Source organism: Thermobia domestica, chromosome 16 (genome assembly GCF_964235325.1).
Source record: "Thermobia domestica chromosome 16, izTheDome1.hap1.1, whole genome shotgun sequence".
NCBI classification, from domain to species: Eukaryota; Metazoa; Arthropoda; class Insecta; order Zygentoma; family Lepismatidae; genus Thermobia; species Thermobia domestica.
The window spans coordinates 185,486,837-185,502,518 of NC_137469.1; the positions used below are offsets into that span (position 1 = coordinate 185,486,837).

A 15,682-nucleotide genomic window follows, 5' to 3' on the forward strand; every position below is an offset into this window, starting at 1 on the left:
ATTAGTCTTGCCAAGGGCATTTGCAAATTGATTTCTCAGGAAATAAGAGGATGTTTTGCACTATCAATACTGCTGACGGATTGCACCAGCATTCGATGGTGCATTACAAACCATTGGGTAATCCATTCCGAATCGCATTTGAAGGTGCACGAGTCTAATACAATTTTTGTTACTGTCCTAGTAATAGTATGAACTTTACCAACTAGAAAAGGTCCAATCTAAATTTAGCAAATACTTAGCACACAAAAGACCTGGAATCTATACATGTTACGAAAACTCTCTAACATTAATCAGGGTTTGCCCAAGTGGGCCCAGCCCGAAAAAACCCGGTGGGTTTTTTCGGGTTGGACCCACCTGAAAAACCCCACTTTAAAACCCGCCTGGGTTTTTTTTTACCTATATGTTAGTATATTATTAGAGTAAGGCCGCGCTAAGAAGAGCTCTGACAACTCTCACGTGTGATCAAGCGCGGTTGCCACATTTATCTTCTGTAACAATATAAATATAACAAGGGGCACATTTTGTGGAAATGAATCATATATGTATTACAACAAAAATATTATTTAACATTATGCCTCACGAAAGTATTAGACAAAAGAAACAAACAAATTAGTATTGCGTTAAGATAGTTTACAAAATCGTAAAGGAAACAACCGTTACTTCTAAACACATAGGGCCTTATGCAGAGTCGTTTTGACATATGATTAGCGTCATACTAAATGCCTGACTACTGCATGGAAACATATGTTAGTCGAACTCTTTAGTATGAGATCGGGCTTCTTCGTAGCTAAACGGTTAGCATACGCCTTTGGCATGGGAGACCCCGGTTCTATTCCCGGCGGGAGCTCATGTGGTTCGGATTCCACGTTAATCAGTAGGTCCACGTCTCATATAGCCTCGCTATTGAAAGAGACGTTAAACTCAAAATGAGTTCAACTCTTTAGTATGACACTAAACACGCGTCAGAACGACTCTGCTAAGACCCATAATGTTATATCTTTTTTTTTTTTTTTAATGAAAACTACTTACGTTAGAGAATGGCTTTCAATTGTAGATAATTTAATTCCATTTACTGTAGAAATCTTACTTTTTTTCCTAGGGTGGACAAAATTTCCGTCGGTTCAGTTGTAGGGCTAATGTATAAAGCTGAATCTACTCTTTCAATCACTTTATTCAATGGCAATAAAGGACCGTCGTTACGTTCTTTCTCCAAATATTCCCTAAGATTAAACACAAATTCCCGTGCCTGACTTGTCAAGGGCACCCCCTTTCCGCACTTCTTACGCACTTCAGGCATTGTGTTCATAAACACAAACACACACACATACACATACTAAATTTATATTTTAGGTCTATGTGAATAATACGAATGCAAACTATGTTCCACTGATGAATGAAAATAACAACACAATATTCACACAAATGCACTGAGATGATAGCACAAAAAATCAAAACAACCTGACAACACAAAAACTTTCACAGTGATGAGTAGGTATAAATGCGACAACACTGTTCGGTTACCATGGAAACAACCTAGTGTTTCCAAATGTATTTTTGTGGGTCTAAACCTATCCTCCCCTTCACATATTGGTGAAAAAATGTCTTCTACGAAAAGACAAACATAGCTGGATCACGTTCGTTACTTTCCAACCACTCAATTTCTAAATCAGTCGTTATGAAAAGCTCATTATAACAATCTCTGTAATATATAGAGTATGTAGGTACATTTTTTCCTTATGTCAACAAATTTCCTACAAAGATCATTAGAAATTATACTCATTTCAGCCTGACATTCCAAATAATGGTTCATTGCCCTTGAACTTTAGAAGAGCCCTAGAGACTCACTACCCTCTTCGCTTTCAATTCCACGAAAACCTACTCCCTGCGGCGATAGGGAGGTGCACCGGTTGTTGTTCCATGTAACCCAACTTCTATTTACGTAGCAAATTTGTCAAAGGGACAGAGTTGTGTCAATAAGTGGAAAAAGAAAAAAGTATTCATTATTGTGGCAATAACTTTAGGCCTAGTGGAACTACGTTGTGCTGGAATGTTGAGGAGTAAAGTAAAGTACGATTATTTTTTTAAATATCTAGTTTGTAAATATTTTAACTTACAATCTGATTCAATCAGTGATAAAGTAATTCGATTCCTTTATCGTTCTTTCAAACCCTGCTCTCGCCAAGTAAACTTTGTGGTGGACAATTACCGTATGCGTGGGTTTTCTCGGGGTTCTCCCGTTTCCTCCCACTTTCTTCATTCCACCATTTCATTCATTTCTCATAATCACCGTCTCCTTTAGCCTAACCGGCATAACCGTGGGACGTAAAACTCAAAGATTTCATTTCGTTTTTCCTTTATCGTTCTCTCATGTGGTCGCTTTGATTCTTCTTGCTATGACGGTTCGCAACACTGTCGTCAACTTACACGATGTTAGATCTGTCAGAGCTCAGGTTACGATGGCCCTAGTCTAGTATAACTAAGGTGATCACATTGTAAGTGATTTTTATCAGATCTTAGACTTTCCTTGGGCGAATTAGAGGCTTTCACGTTAAGATATACAACAACATTCAACATCAGACCTTCATAAAGCTCTGAATGCACTAAATGAATTTAAAAAAAAAACTTAGCTTGAGATAGTTAAAGAACAAATTAATGTATGGATTATATGCTTTTAGAAAATATTTTCTGTGAACAGTGTGCTCGTCGACTCGGCGACACCGAGGGACGTTATCATTCATACGTTTGACGGGTTTAAGGTCATAGGTGCCGGTACTAATAGTACATATGTAAATAAATTAGTAAAACTATTAGTATTATTTCTTATCTTTGATGTGAAACACAAGTTTTTTCAACTAAAATTTGGTTGAACAATAACAGTTTAGTTCAGTCATTTGTTGCTACTCTTCAAATAAGCATTCTGTAGAATCAACACCAGCAATAGCGTAAAAATTCTTGTCAAACTTAAGAAGCTTAATGCTCGGGGTTCCCGTAAAAAACGGGACAGACCCGTTTTTGAGCCTCAAGTTTCCCGTATTTTAACTCCGTTCAATTTCTGCTATCAATATCAGCTTATTCGAAAAGTGAAAAACAAAAAATTCTGACATTGGCTGGGAATCCTGTAATTACTGAATGAACAGAACGCTGTTGTGTGTAACAGTTTCGAGGAAGTTATTACACCACCCTGTTCGACTTGATATCGAGCGGAATTTGCAATGCTACTTTTTCCATTGAACTTGATGGAAACTCACATTAAAATTTAAAAAAAAATAAAATAAAATAAAAAAATAAAATAAAATAAAATAAAATAAAAAATAAAATAAAATAAAATAAAATGAAATCTTTTACTTTTAGTCTCACGGTTATGCCTGCTATGCTCAAGGTGACGGTGATGATGATAAATGAATGAAATGACGGAATGAAGAAAGTGGGAGGAAACGTGAGAATCCCGAGGAAATCCACGCACAAGGTGTTTGTCCACCACAAAGCTCACTTGGCGCGAGCTGGGATCGAACTAGGGACCCCATGCACCAGAGGTGAACGCTCTACCACTGAACCACCGCGGCCTACTATACTTCTGTTCATAACCAGACTATAGTTCAATTCATTGTGTTGGAAAGTTGAGGGGTGGGGGGGATCTGAGGTGTCCCGTATTCTCATGGAGAAAATATGGCAGGTTTGTTTACGCTGGAAGATGTTAATTTCATGTAAGACATTAACGTCAGTCAGGCGAACGTCAGTCAGGCTTCTGGATGACTTGATTTACATTTGTTCGTTTGTCTGCCGAGCTCCTTTATGGATAAGCGGTTAGTGTACGCGTCTTCGATGTGGGTGACCCGGATTTGCTTCCCGGAGGGAGCTCACGTGGTTCGGATTCCACTTTAATCAGTAGGTCCCGTCTCATATAGCCTCGCTGCTGAAGGGGACGTTAAACACAAAATCAACTCAACTAGTTTGTCTGCCTCTAACACACACATTACAGGGTACAACTTTCGGCCTTTTAAGTTAAAATTTTCAGAGTACAAGCACGAGACACTCTAAATTTCCTGTATAGATCTTGGCGGCATACTAATGTAAAATATCGAAATAGCGGCCATTTTGTCAAAACAGCGAGTATCTACGCTTCGAAGCGCAATTTTCAGTCTTTTAAGTTGAAATTTTGACGGTGGAAGCACAAGATATGCTAAATTTGCTGTGTAGACTTTCTCGGCGGTCGAATGTAAAATTTCAAAATGGCGGCCATTTTTTTCAAAACGGCAGTGAGTAGAAAATTGTTGCAAGTTGTGACAATGACAATATTGAAATACAAATCACATTTTAACACTTTTACCCCTAAGACATTGAAATATTTCGAAAAAAATCGATTAAACCCGAAAAAAACCCAATTAAACCCGAAAATACCCGAAAAATCCCATATGGGCCCAGGTGGGTTGGGCTTTTTCAAAAAAGCCCGGGTTTTTTCAAACCCTGACATTAATAGACAAGTTCTGTTTCCCTACAATTAATAGACAACTTCTGTTTCCCTACCATTAATAGACAACTTCTGTTTCACTACCATTAATAGACAACTTCTGTTTCCCTTCCCTACCATTAATAGACAACTTCTGTTTCCCTACCATTAATAGACAACTTCTATTTCACTACCATTAATAGACAACTTCTGTTTCCCTACCATTAATACACAACTTCTGTTTCCCTACCATTAATAGACAACTTCTGTTTCCCTACCATTAATACACAACTTCTGTTTCCCTACCATTAATAGACAACTTCTGTTTCCCTACCATTAATAGACAACTTGTTTCCTTTCCCTACCATTAATAGACAACTTCTGTTTCCCTACCATTAATAGACAACTTCTCTTTCCCTACACTTGAACAAAGGCGAAATGTGATACATCTGATTTTTCTCCACGTAAAATGAATTTAATTGTACGGATCTGATATTGATACTAAATTTTCATGTTCCTAATCACTGTAAAATTAAAATACCGCTAATTTTACAGTAATTATGTGATATCTTCAAATAGATAAAAGATAATCTAAATGTGGAACAAGAGGGCGCTAGACAATATTATTTTGCATGAGGTACCGTTATCACGAGTCACCTAGTAGGTTTTCCTTTTGCAGCCATTTATAAACGCGAAAATAAATACCGATTTTCTAAATGGTTGGAAATCGAAAGCAGATAAGTAAGTCGTGATAACGGCGTCTCACGTAAAATAATATTGTCTAGCGAGCTCTTGCTCTACATTTAGATTATCTTTTATTTGTTTGAAGATATCACATAATTAGGCCTACTGTAAAATTAGCGGTATTTTAATTTCGCCGTGATGGGCATGGGTGCCCGAAGGGGAGGGCAGGGGAGGGCCCGAGCCTCCCCCCCTCGCTCACGAAATGTATTAAATTGCTTAATATTTTGTTAATATAAATAAAAAAATACCAAACGTAATATAGCAACCAGGGATTTGAGGGCCCTAGAAAATTTTCTTCAGGCGCCCATGGTGATAGCGCCTCTTAAAACTCATGCTGATAGCTCTGGCCTGTCCTATTGCAAAAAAAAAAAAAAAAAAAAAAAAAAAAAAAAAACGTATCATTGAAGTCACCAATCTGGAGAATGTGCTCTTCTTATAACAAAATATGTATCGAACACAAAGAAATTGACGTATGTAATATGAACCATATATTTAAGAAAACTATTGTAAATTTATTTTGTAAGACACCAACAGTATAATTCGACTTACGCCTGTTGTATTGAACAGGAGTAAAAGTAAGGGGGAACGTGCTTCCGAAAAATATCTATGACGTTTCCCACTTCCTAAAAGAAAATACAATGGGCAAAGATAAGCACAGGGGACGGCGTCACGTCATGCGTCCCCCTACCTTTTCAGATCCACTTTTACCCCTAGTGTTGATGACAGATAAATAAATAATAGAAGCCTGAGACAAAGTAAAATAGGAAAGGTAATCGATATTGAAACCTCTGGCGTGAGCAAATTAAACAATAAAATATAATTTGGAAACGTTGAAAGTAAAAGAAATAAACGGGATAGGACTTTTGGCTTTGTAATTATACGAAAACAAAATTGACTAATCCATTGCATAAAGAGAATCTTTACTCCTAACATTTGAGACAGTGTTACATCAGAACTAAATAAAAATACTTGTCAGTTTGTGTTGATGGTTTTTGTAGGTAGTAGTCAGATGATGGCGAAGTGTGAAAGTCCTTAGGAAATCCGGGTAAACGAAGGCTTCAATTCGTTCTGCCTAATGAAGAGTTTTTTTCTTCAGTGCAAACGTGGTGGGAGGAAGAAATATCTAAGAGTGAAGGAATAAAAGGAAATATAAGAAACCAGCAGAAATAAAATAAAAACCTCTGAAGGTGGGTGGAAAGGAATAAGTAAATAAAACGGTGTGACAAGCAAGATCCTGGTCGCAAGGCTAGCTTATATCCTGGTCATTCTTAACATTTCTGCTTTTGTTACATTTCTTTTATTTCAATATACATTAATAGCATTCAATTCATTAAAAAAAAATAATAGTACAAAAATCAGACATTTTAAAGCGAGTGAAATAAATTGTCGTCAGGAAGAACAAAGTCAGGCAATGCTCATTGAGGACATAGTGTAATGTTAATTCGTGACATCAAGAAATTATCCACAGAAACACACACCAATCTCTCTATGTAACAAGAATTTTAGGAACGACCCTTAAAAAAAAATCAAAAGATTGTGATCTTGGTCATTAATTAGATTTTGGATCAGAGGTCACATAAGTTTTGAACGGCCCCTAAATCGAGTTTTCGTGTATATATATATATATATATATATATATATATATATATATATATATATATATATATATATATATATATATATATATATATATATATATATATATATATATATATATATATATATATATATATATACGAAATAAGCACATCATACTGAGTTGAGTAATAGTTATATGTAGTTCTCGGCCTACAAGAAGATTTTTGATTGAAATACAAATATATTGGATCTTTTGATGCAAAAAGAAATCTTGATTGACTCACTGATTGATCGATCAACGCCCAGGACAAACTGCTTAAGCTAGAAACTTGAAATTTAGGCAGGACATAGGATTTATGATAAGCCCCTACTAAGGAAGAATTTTCGGAAATTCGACGGGGAAAGGGGGAGAAAGATGATTAGCAATTAATATAATAAAATGTCCAAATCTCGAAATCTCTGAATGTTAGAGAGCGGAAATTTATATATTATTTATTTATTTCATATTGACAACACAACAGGCTTAATCCCAGTTGTAGTGTCGTGTACATAATTATCTAACATACACGATTATACACACATTATTATACAAACACAAATATACATTGTTTAATTATAGCCTGGCGATTATTTTGAACTTGTTGTCGGACATAGTAAATGCATGTACTACATGAAATCTAATCATTTCGTTCTATGAAGCACACATTCTCCACAAAGGAGACTTAGGTAATATGTTAGTTTTTCTACGATAGAATGTCCCAGTGTTTGATGTTCTAGTCTTACCTACTGAAACACGTAATAATAGTTTTGAAAGTAATTCTGAACAGTCAATTTTATCGTTTAACAATTTATGGAAGAACAACAAATCAAAAACCTAATGTTTAAAATTCGTTACTAAGCCTTCATAGGGGATATATAGGTTCCTCTTATGGAAGCATTTTTAAAAATTTCAACTGCATATTTTTTTATTGGATGAAAATATTTAGTGACATTTGGTCTCCAAACAGTACAACAGTATTCTAAATTTGACTTCACATATGAAAAATATAACCTTATACATGTTGATTCTTTATAGAAAACCTGTCCTATCCCATAAATTAAACCAAGTTTCAATATGAATTACTTGCTATTGTATCAATGTGTTGAGCAAAGTTTAGTTTGCTACAATGGCGTATTTAGGGGGGTGGCTTCCGGGCTTAAGCCCCCCCGAAATCTTACTTAGTATGGTAAAGTAAATGAAATATCTTGCAGAATTTTCACATTTCCAGGTAAAGCCCCCCCCCCCCGAAAGTTAGCAAAGCCCCTCACGAAACAAAATCGTAAATACGCCAGTGGTTTGCTATCAAATATAACTGCTAAGTCTTTGATAGTATTTGTGGTAGACAAGCAAATGCCACTTATTGTATAGGTGAAGTTAATTGGATTTTCTTTCCTCGTGAAAGATAGATTTACATTTGGACACATTCGACTTCACATTTACAATAATTAGATAATATCTCAGTGAGTTTCTTCTTTGAATATTTGACCCTGAAAAGAAAAAAGAGTAGGAATTATAATTATTCATGGAATTCAATGTTTAGACTTCTCATTTAAAATTATTAGACACATAAGGGAAGAAAAACAGGGATGTTACAGTCGTTGTGAAATTTGATATTTAGATTTTTCAGTTAAAATAAATAAAGGCGTGTTTCAGCGATTTTCTGATATTTATCTTAGAAGAGAATAAAAAAGGGGGTATAAAATAGAGTCGGTGTTCCAATTGTTAAAATAATATGGCTATGTGCTGGAACGGTACAAATGAAATTTTATTATAAATATATACATGAACAATTTTTTTTTCGTTTCGGAAATCCTTGAATTCAGAAAAGATGTCTTTTTTTTTCTACCTAATTCCAAGACATTTCAACACCACTGTCCCACGACACCGACTTCTCCCCAACAGGATACGCCATTTTATTTTTCTGGTAGATTTACCCCAATGTATATAGAGATTTACCCGCTTCTTTCACATTGAGGCGGCGATTTGCCGTCACCGCTTGCGGCAGTTTGCCGCGTGAGGGCAGCGCAGTTTCTGTTTTGAACGAAAATAATTGTCACTGAGTGAGAGAAAACACGAAAAGTGAAGTCTGGAAAATTCGTTACACAAACGTGAAGTCTCAAGATAACATACTGTTTTACATATACTGTATATGTGATACCACATGAAACATGCTGATTGAGTTCTATACCAAGGATTTTAATGTTGAAAGATACTACTACATGTGTTATGAACTATATAATCCACAAGATAAAAGCTGGAACAAAACTAGATGTTGCAGAATATTCTAAACCTTAAACTGTACCAAAAACACTGAATAAATGTTAAATGTCTGTGTGCATCTAACCAACTCTATCTTCCTCATACTTCTTCTTCCTCTTTTTTGTCAGTGTTGCCAGTCTTCGAATGCTAAACTAGTTACAACTAAAAGAAATTCCTAACATACTCCCCCCTCTTGATTGAACACAATCAAAAATTAAGGAATATAACACAATGAATTCATACAATATTAACAAAAGGGAACCAATTTGGTTATTGAACGTTTGTAAGTCCCAGATTTGGTTCTGATTTTCACTACTCTTACAAGTTCGTCTTGCCCCTTGTACACCTCGTCGACTACTCCCAACTGCCAGGATAAAGGGGGAAGATTGTCTTCTTTCACTAACACTATAGTATTCGGTTTCAAGTTTTCTGATATCTTCTTCCACTTGTTGCGTTGTTGCAACCCATGGAGATAGTCTGTAGACCAACGTTTCCATATGTATTGTTGCATCTGTTGGATACGTTGCCACTTAGAGAGATAAGTTTCCTTAACATCGGTTATATCAGATTCAGGCAAACTCATTAAGGGTGAACCAATAAGAAAATGGCCAGGACTAAGATAGCTAGGGTCTGTAGGATCACTCGACAAAATGGTGATAGGTCGCGAGTTGAGACATGCTTCTATCTGGATCAATAAAGTACTTAATTCGTCATATGTGAGTGCAGTATTTCCAATTACTCGCCTTAGATGATATTTCATTGATTTGAGGGCACTTTCCCAGAGACCACCAAAATGTGGAGATCTCGGAGGAATAAAATGCCATGTGATGGCTTCTGAGGCATCAAATTCATAATAGAATCCTGAAACCCTTCCGAAGTGAATAACTTGTACAATGAATTCAACTCATGATTTGCCCTGACAAAATTGGATCCATTATCACTAAAAATATGGGAACACCTTCCTCTTCGAGATATAAATCTTCTAAGTGCTGCTATGAATGCTGATGCGGTTAGATCAGTTACTAACTCCAAGTAAATAGCTTTACTGCTAAGCAAATAAATATGGCTATGTATGCCTTGCATCTGATACGACTTCTTGGTGCATTCTTCAAGATCAAAGGACCAGCATAATCAACTCCGGTGTTACAAAATGGACGTGAAGGAGTCACTCTAGGTGGTGGAAGTTGACCCATCAATTGTTCTGACGTCACAGCCTTCAGTTTGAAACACGGCAAACATCTGTGTAGCACTGCTTTGATAACTTGTCTAGCACGTGGAATCCAATATTCTTCTCGAAGAGAGGCTAAGAGTAATTGTGGTCCAGCATGCAATAAACGCAAATGTTCTGCTGTAATGATAAGTCTAGTTAAATGATGGTTAGGAGGGAGGATCAATTGGTGTTTATTGCTATAGGATAAGTCAGAATGTTCAAGTCGTCCTCCTACTCGCAAAAGACCTTGATTATCAATGAATGGATGTAAATCTCTCAATGAACTGTTTTTGGATACGGAACATCCTGATGACATATCTTGAATTTCTTCATTGTAACAAGTACGTTGAACAATACGAACACACGTTTGTAAGGCTGTCTTTAGCTCATCAGCTGATAATGCATGATTCCTTCTTGTAGATTTATGTGTCACATTGTAAATGAATCTTTGACAATACACAACAACTCTAAGCAACTTCCCTAAAGTGGAAAACCTTTCCAAAAAGTTCGTTGTATGATTAATATTCACCCATACAGTTTTGGACGTTATCCGCTCCTCTGGAATCTCTATTTCCATCGACGAATTTTCATTATGCCATGACATTAACCATTCAGGTCCATGCCACCATAATTTGGAATGCTGTAAAAGTGTAGAGCTTACTCCTCTGCTGATGAGATCTGCAGGATTTTGTTGTGACGAAACATGTTTCCAAACACTGGTGTTGGTAATTTCTTGAATTTGCGAAACTCTATTTGCTACAAGGGGGGCGCGGTGGCTCAGTGGTAGAGCGTTCACCTCTGGTGCTTGGGGTCCCGGGTTCGATCCCAGCCCCCGCCAAGTAAACTTTGTGGTGGACAAACACCGTGCTCGTAGGTTTTCTCGGGGTACTCCCGTTTCCTCCCACTTTCTTCATTCCAGCATTTCACTCATCCCTCATCATCACCGTCTCCTTTAGCCTAACCGGCATAACCGTGGGACGTAAAACTCAAAGATTTCATTTCATTTGTATTTGCTACAAATTGCTTCCAGCGATTTGCTGGTGATGCAATCCAAGCTAACACAATTTTAGAATCGGTCCATAAATGAATTTCATCGATTTTCATGCCAAGAATAGGGACGACTTTGTTAACAAGTTTCGCTAAGAGTACTGCACTACATAACTCTAATCGTGGAAGTGTTACTCTTCTGGTTGGAGCAACCTTTGATTTTGAGCACAATAAACAAACATTTATATCACCTTTCTTGTTTTCTGATCTGACATAGATACAAGCTCCGTATGCTTTTTCGCTAGCATCACAAAATCCATGAATCTGAATGTTCGTAATTTGGCCCTGGACTAAGACAAACCTATCAATTTGTATCCTTGTGATGATGGGTATCTCTGCCAATAAATGATTCCAACGTTCCAATAGTCTTTCAGGCAAATCATCATCCCAGTGTACATTGCATAACCATAATTCTTGCAAAAACATTTTGAAAGAAATTACAATTGGACTAATCAGTCCGAAGGGATCGAAAATTGACGAAATGATGCTTGTGACTTCACGCTTTGTAATTCTTTCATTTTTTGATAATGATGTATTTGTTAGTGTCTTACTACAAATCAACAACTTATCTGATGATGGATGCCATTCTAAACCCAATGTCTTGATCCCATCATTCCGATTGAATTGAAATGGAGTTTCCGTCTCTCTCAATTCTGGTGAGACAGCTTCTAACAATTTAGGATGATTTGAACTCCATTTTCGTAGAACAAATCCTGCGCTCTTCAACAAATTGATTAACGATGATTGTAACACAAGCGCACTTTCGACATCATGACTTCCAGACGCCAAATCATCAATATAGAAATCACGTTGGATTACCTTAGATGTAACTGGATAGCGTTCTGCCTCTTCTTCTGCCAATAGTTGTAAGCATCCTGTTGCTAAATATGGTGCAGGCCTTGTCCCGAAAGCTACAGTTACTAATTCATAAGTTTTAATTGGTTCCTTGTTTGATTTCCTCCATAGTATTCTTTTAAAGCATGTATTGTCAGGGTGCAATCTTATCTGACGGTACATTTTCTCAATATCTGCACTAAATACAATTGCATGCGTTCTAAAACGCAATACAATAGCGCACATATCTTGTTGGATAGTAGGCCCAGTCAACAGAATATCGTTCAGAGATAAACCGTTTGATGTTTTTGCAGAAGCATCAAACACAATCCTTGTTTTGGTTGTACTACTAGTTGGCTTGAAAACTGGATGATGTGGTAGATAGCACAAATGTTTGTCTTCCCTTGATGCATTAACTTCTTTCATGTGACCTAATGTAAGATATTCATCCAAAATTTTACAATAATCTGCATGTAGGGTTTGATTCCTCTGCAACCTACTTTCCAATTGATTGAATCTTCTTAAGGCTTCTTCATATGAGTCTCCCAAACCTTCATGATTCTTCTTAAACGGTAAATGAACTACAAATCTGCCTGTACTATCTCTTCTAGTATTTTCATGGAAGTGTGTGATACATTCTTGTTCTTCTTTACTCATTGTTACAGCGTCTACTTCTTCCAACTCCCAGAATTTACGCAACTGTTGGTCCAACCCATCAACAGTGCGAGCAAAACATGCTGTAGTAGGTATTTGGGGATGCTGACTGACAAGTGACTTCGATGATGATGGTGGAATCCTTCCGGCAAGAATCCATCCTAACTTAGTATTTTGTAATATTGGGAAATCACCTTCACGTGTCCTTTGGCCTGGCAATAAAAGTTCAAAGAATATTTCTGCCCCAAGTAGCATATCAATTTTGTCTGGCTGGAAGAACAGAGGATCTGCTAGTTGAATATCCTTAGGTAAATTCCAACTATCATAATTGGTTAACTCTGCCGGAATGTTACCTGTAATGCGAGGCAAAACTAAAAAATTCATGGTTCTTGAAAAATCTGATACTCTTGACGTTAACTGAATATTTACACAATACTTTGTTTCAGAAGACACATCGTTTATACCTTGTATAGGAACGCGATGCTTATCCTTAGTTAATCTCAATTTCTGTACTAAGGCTTCTGTCACAAAGTTCGATTGCGAACCGTTGTCCAAAAGAACACGACACTGATATGTTACCCCACTACTATCCTTCACATGCACAATTGCTGTTGATAGAATAACCTGAGGAATGCGTTTACTTTTCAAAGTGCAATAAGAACCTTGTGATGTTTGTTGCGTACCATTGATTGATCCTGATTGAGCTGAGGGGTTCTTATTACTTACTAAGTCCTGAATCATAGAATGTTCATCTGATTCAAAGTGTAGTAAAGTGTTATGTTTCTTACCACATTTTTTACAAGACCCTGCCTTACAATCCTTAAAATGATTATCATGCAAACAGTTTATACATAATCTTTGTTTACGAACAAATTGTTGCTTTTCCTTATTACTAGCATGCAAAAAAGACGAACATTGAAATAAAGTATGATTTTGTTTACAAAACATGCGTAATTCCTTTGCTGTTACTACATATATATTACTATTCTGAAAAGACCTTTTGGACCTGCCTCGTATATCAAGAGTTTTCGCGCCTCTTGTATGATCATCACTATGAGTTGTCTTGATGCTCTCAAGTGCTTGACACTTATGTTCCAAAAACGAAAATAATTCCGATAATGGGGGGAAAAGACTCATTTTCATTTTTTAATTCCCATTCCTTTCGCGTATTGGTGTCTAACTTTGACAAGAAATGATGCGATAGTATCACTTCATCTAGCGGAGTTTCTAAGTTCATAGCCTTAAGCGCATTCAAATTTCTACTGACCGTGTTAATAAATTCTCGTAAGTTCTTTGCACTTTCTTTATTAACTGATTCGATGTTCATTAGGCCCTGTATGTATGTGGCTGCTATCAGTCTTTTATTCTCATAACGTTCAACAATTAAGTTAAAGGCTACCTCATAATTCTTTTCTGTCACTGGTAATGACTCAATTAACTTATACGCTTCTCCCTTCAAGGCTGACCTAAGGTAATGAAATTTTTGTATAGCTGGCAACCCGTTATTGTTGTGGACCATGACCTTGAAATTGTCGATGAAACGGAGCCAATTCTGAGAGCTACCATCAAATGATGGCAACGATAATTTGGGGAGTCTAACTTCACTGACAACACTAGCATTAGTATCCTTACCGTTTGAGTGCTTTTGTTCATTATGCGTGCTAATTAAAGCTTGTATTTGAGAATACACAGTATAATACATAGTTTCAAACTCGGCTCGATATGATTCGTGTTCTTCCGATTCATCTTCTAGTTCGATCTGACACTGAACATTTTCAAACTTGTCCCACACTTGTTCTAAATGTTTTAAACGAACATGCAGCTCTTGAATATTTTGTGCTGTATCAAATTCCTGCACAAATTTTTGCATCCGGGTGAGTTGTCCTTTATAACTTGCTCTTTGTTTTAGCAATTTACTATTCTCTTTGTCATCCATTGTAACGTACTTGCCAAAAAAAAAAAAGATAAAAAAGGTGCTTATGATAATACGTATACAACAAAATTACAGCTAATCGAACAACTGTTGCACTCAATAACAAAACCAATGTTCGTTGTTAACTTCGCATAACTACAACCACTCACTTTCGTTGCTAACTTGCGTAAGCTACAATCACTCACTACCTATAAGCATTTGAGTCACTACTCCTGGCAACCCTCACTTGTGGATGAATTTTTTTTTTATTGTTGCTAACTTCTGTCAAGTCACTCACCACACCAATCCACAAACAATTTACATTGTTTCATTCTTCCAAAGAAAGCACCTAGATCACGTTCATGAAAAGCACAGTTATTAATGAATTGCACACACTACTGGATATTATTTCGCTTGTAACTATCATCTGCAAAACATCCAGGCAACGGAGGACCATAAAATGATACCACATGAAACATGCTGATTGAGTTCTATACCAAGGATTTTAATGTTGAAAGATACTACTACATGTGTTATGAACTATAGAATCCACAAGATAAAAGCTGGAACAAAACTAGATGTTGCAGAATATTCTAAACCTTAAACTGTACCAAAAACACTGAATAAATGTTAAATGTCTATGTGTGCATCTAACCAACTCTATCTTCCTCATACTTCTTCTTCCTCTTTTTTGTCAGTGTTGCCAGTCTTCGAATGCTAAACTAGTTACAACTAAAAGAAATTCCTAACAATATGAATTGTCCAGTTCAAAATTGATTATCCTGAATCCGATTGTCTGGTTTTGAAATTTTATGCCCTGATATACTGTCTTTCTTTGTCAAACCAAAGGCCATGCGAGTAGCAAACCTCTCATAATTTGTACATGGCGACCTCGTTTTTGGATTGGCGAGTGCGTCTAACTGAAATTTTGCGCTCTGCTCTAAACTTATAGTTCGA

At 36.5% G+C, this 15,682-nt stretch overlaps 1 protein-coding gene across 1 annotated transcript; it reads right to left on the reverse strand.

The window, feature by feature from the left end:
* Nucleotides 1-7,393: 7,393 nt before the first annotated feature.
* Nucleotides 7,394-15,394, reverse strand: LOC145673559 (uncharacterized). Its single transcript, XM_081743380.1, has 2 exons — nt 14,446-15,394; nt 7,394-8,296 (listed from the first exon to the last, which is right to left on the reverse strand). Exons 1-2 carry the CDS (start codon nt 14,747-14,749, stop codon nt 8,184-8,186), a joined length of 417 nt encoding a protein of 138 aa, XP_081599506.1. The 5' UTR covers nt 14,750-15,394; the 3' UTR covers nt 7,394-8,183.
* Between the last annotated feature and the right edge of the window lie 288 nt (nt 15,395-15,682).

Coding starts and splice junctions, on each gene's coding strand:
- LOC145673559 (XM_081743380.1), bottom strand. CDS start 14,749: ATGGATGACAAAGAGAATAGTAAATTGCTAAAACAAAGAGCAAGTTAT. Junction 8,297..14,445: donor TGAACAAAAGCACTCAAACG/GTAAGGATACTA, acceptor TTTTCTTTTCAG/GGTCAAATATTCAAAGAAGA.